Raw genomic sequence first — 3,318 nt, 5'->3', positions numbered from 1 at the left:
GCTAACTTGTTAGCTAAAACTGTTCACTCTGTTGGAAATACTGTTCCTAACAATGCAGCTGAGCAAAGAATCCAGCTATTCTATTATTTGCTAACGGAGACTGCAAAACTTAAAACCCGTCTTATATTTATTTAATGCTGCTGCTAACTAAACAGCTGTTTAGTCAACTAGAGAGTACGCAGGATGAGGCGAGGTCTTCAGAGTCTGGTTCTGATGATGAGTGAAGTAGCGGCGAAACGAGTAGCTAGAGTTGGTAGCTAATGTTGATAACTGAGTTGGAAATATTGTTCCTAAGGCCAGCCTCTCACTATCAACCTGACAGGTACACCTGATCAGGTCCGTCTTTCAGGTCTACCTGATAGTGTGTGTGCTCGTCAGGTATCAGGTAGACATTTGGACCTTTTGAGCCGTATCTGTCAGGTCTACCTGCTAGTGAGTGGCTGGCCTAACAATGCAGCTGAGCGAATAATCCAGCTATTTTTGTGCTAGTGGCTAACGGAGACTGCAAAGCTTATTTAGAACTGGTTTTATTTTTGAGTACGAGGTAGTGATATGTGAATGAATTGGTTGTGAAAGTGTGTAATTTATTCCCGTGTATTTTCACACTAGTTGTATATAACTTTTATCTCTCGACCTTGGTATCACAAACATAATCCTTCAATCTTCACGTAGCATGAATCACGGGTAGAAAGCTACCTCAGCCACATCTTTGAATCTTCGCGTAGCTGAAATCACGGTACCTCAGTTTTACATCTTTTCCTGTTGTAGCCATCTCCTGTCCGAGTTCAATTTTGTTTCTGTTCTTCGCCCATGTCTTCCTGTTCCTCTCCATTGATCATTTCCTGACACTTGTCCACCACATAGTCCAATCCCCATCCTATCGGAGTGTCTGTATACGTGAGTCCCACCAGAATCCCGCTCAGGTGACCTTTAAACGAAGCATTCGGGACGAGGAGGTAAATAATAATCAGCTCAAACCAAGGCGCGTATATTGCTTTGACGTTAATGTTGAGTATTTGCTGGTAGGCATCCGGCTGAAGACGTGTGAGGATGGTTTTCATCGCGAACAAAACAGCGGAGAACCCGATAGCACAGTGAGATAACTCCGAGGTATCGTTTGTGATGTAGAAGACGATATAGGCTAGGAGGATGTAGTATAGAGATGTAAACACTGTTAGGAATATGACTAGCGAGAGGAACTTGCCCCAGCCGTAGATTTTCTCCAATTGACGACCTTTGAGTATGAGCGACACCATGTTGTAGTAGAGATGCATATCATCTCCGTGTTCAAACGCTGAAAGGATAAGTCGCTTGTAATCACGCTGCTGAATGACAGCATCCGCAGAGATGCACACGTCAAGTGTACTCCAAGGTTTCCGGAAGATGTTGAGATATACCATGGATTGAAGGAAGACTAGACCGAGTGTAGCGGGAGGGATGGTGTCGGCACCCAAGTGTAAAATGTGGACGAGGAGTAGGATGAGACCTAGCTCGTATCTGCGAGGTCTCGTCATTGTGGAAGCGGCTTGTGGTTATTGGAATTATCTCCGTATCATGCTTGATATAGCATACAGGTTATATGACTTTTATGTTACTGCCTGAGAGGCATACTTCCGACAAAAGTAAAATATCCCACCAACAAATTGGTTCACTTCTCCGGGTTTAGTCCAGTGTGTCAGTGAAACCAACAAAACGGGTTCACTTCTCAGCTTTTCTTTTCCAATGTGTCAGTGAAACAGGGAACCCAAAGAAGAAAATTTTCAATGTAACAGAGTTAATTGCGGAGGTGTGTGGTGTTTTTAGCAGTGCTTTGTGTAGGGGTGTTGCTGAATATGTGATAATTGGAATTGTACGAAAATTTGAACTAATTTAGGTTAGCTTACGTGAGAGAAAAGAGTGAAATGTTAGTTTTGTATTTTACTTTTAATTTATGAATTAACCAGTTTTTTTATTCTTCTGGGCACCCTCCTCCCCACCATGACATAAAATTATTGGCTGTATAGTGTGTTGTAAATTTAATGCAGACATATTAGCTTTTTCTTTATTATTATTTTATGAGCAACCTTTTTCTACTCCTAAGGGTGTATTAGGGTGCGGAAACCCTTTTTCACGGGATTTAATACAACTCTTCCTTTAAGTAATTTATTTTATTGATTGACACACTTGCAGGAGTTAAGAGGTTCAACATACTCCTATTAATTTCTCGAGAATCTCAAAATGTGCATTATTAAAATGTGCAATAGACCTAATTTCTGTTGATTTTAATTTCATTTGTTCGTATTTCCTATTACGACATTCATGTGCCATAGGACTTTTTGTGCCGATTTTGTAATCCTAAACGACCTACTTTTACGTAAGCAATAGTTTTGCAATACAAATGCTGACAATAGAAATAAGTAATTTATGTTTTTGGTTAGATATTTGTTCTTGTTAAGTTTAGAAATTGTCGTATTTTCTAAAACGAATGACGGAGTATTATTTTTCATTAGTTGTAGGTTCCTGTATTATACAACGATTTTATTAGTTCCCTTTAGTTTAAGGTCCCACCTCTAGGTTAAATATTTTAGAAATAAGACTGAATTTTTTGTATGTTTTTTACTCTCCCCCTTGGTCCTTTTGTTTTGAACGATTGTCTTCTAAAAAAAGGTAGTGTTTTTGTCATTTTAAATTAAAATAAGAGACGAGTTTTTGTAATTGAGCATTGTTCTAAAGACCTGGTTTCTTAGATATTATTGCTCTTTTTTCATTGAGAAGAGAGAGAAAATGAGTGGGAGAGCGCATTCATAAAAGATCAATGACAGTGAATTTGTCTTTAAATCAGAAATATATTGTGAATATTTATTTGAATGACAAGTCTATTATAAAAAGGGTAAATAAGAGAGTAAGCAGAGAGGTAAGAGAGCAGTCCTCTGAGAGATTAAGATGGTCAAAATATTCCGTATGTTACGTTGCTAGGAGCAAATTTGAGTTCAGAGAAAGGAGCATGTATTAGGCATATATAAGAGAGCGTCTGTGGTGCTGTTTTCTTGAAAAAAAAAAAAATTGACATGTATATACCTGAAATTGCTACTAAAAAGGGGGTAGCCGACCCCAATAAAGACGAAGAAGAAGTTACAGTTCCCTCTATTCAAAACCTCTTAACAAAGTGGCAATTTTTCTGTCGATGGTGGGGATTCAAACCCAGGACCGTTCTCCTAGGCAAGAACGGCGCGTTAATTCAGTAAAATATGCGGGTAGTTAGGCCCCCTTCATGGTGTAGGCCATGCTATTTTCACTTAAGTCGAAACCCTTCTGTTTGTACCCCACTCTGCCACACCC

General features: G+C 39.2%; 1 protein-coding gene across 1 annotated transcript; it reads right to left on the bottom strand.

The window, feature by feature from the left end:
- Positions 1–563: 563 nt before the first annotated feature.
- LOC103524156 (rhomboid-related protein 4-like) lies at positions 564–2,600 on the bottom strand. Its single transcript, XM_008489159.2, has one exon. The coding sequence runs from the start codon at positions 1,512–1,514 to the stop codon at positions 786–788; it is 729 nt and encodes a 242-aa protein (XP_008487381.1). The 5' UTR covers positions 1,515–2,600; the 3' UTR covers positions 564–785.
- Between the last annotated feature and the right edge of the window lie 718 nt (positions 2,601–3,318).

The sequence above is a fragment of the Diaphorina citri genome, unplaced genomic scaffold (assembly GCF_000475195.1).
Source record: "Diaphorina citri unplaced genomic scaffold, Diaci psyllid genome assembly version 1.1 scaffold124190, whole genome shotgun sequence".
Taxonomy (NCBI): Eukaryota; Metazoa; Arthropoda; class Insecta; order Hemiptera; family Psyllidae; genus Diaphorina; species Diaphorina citri.
This window is presented reverse-complemented; position numbering and strand designations above follow the sequence as displayed.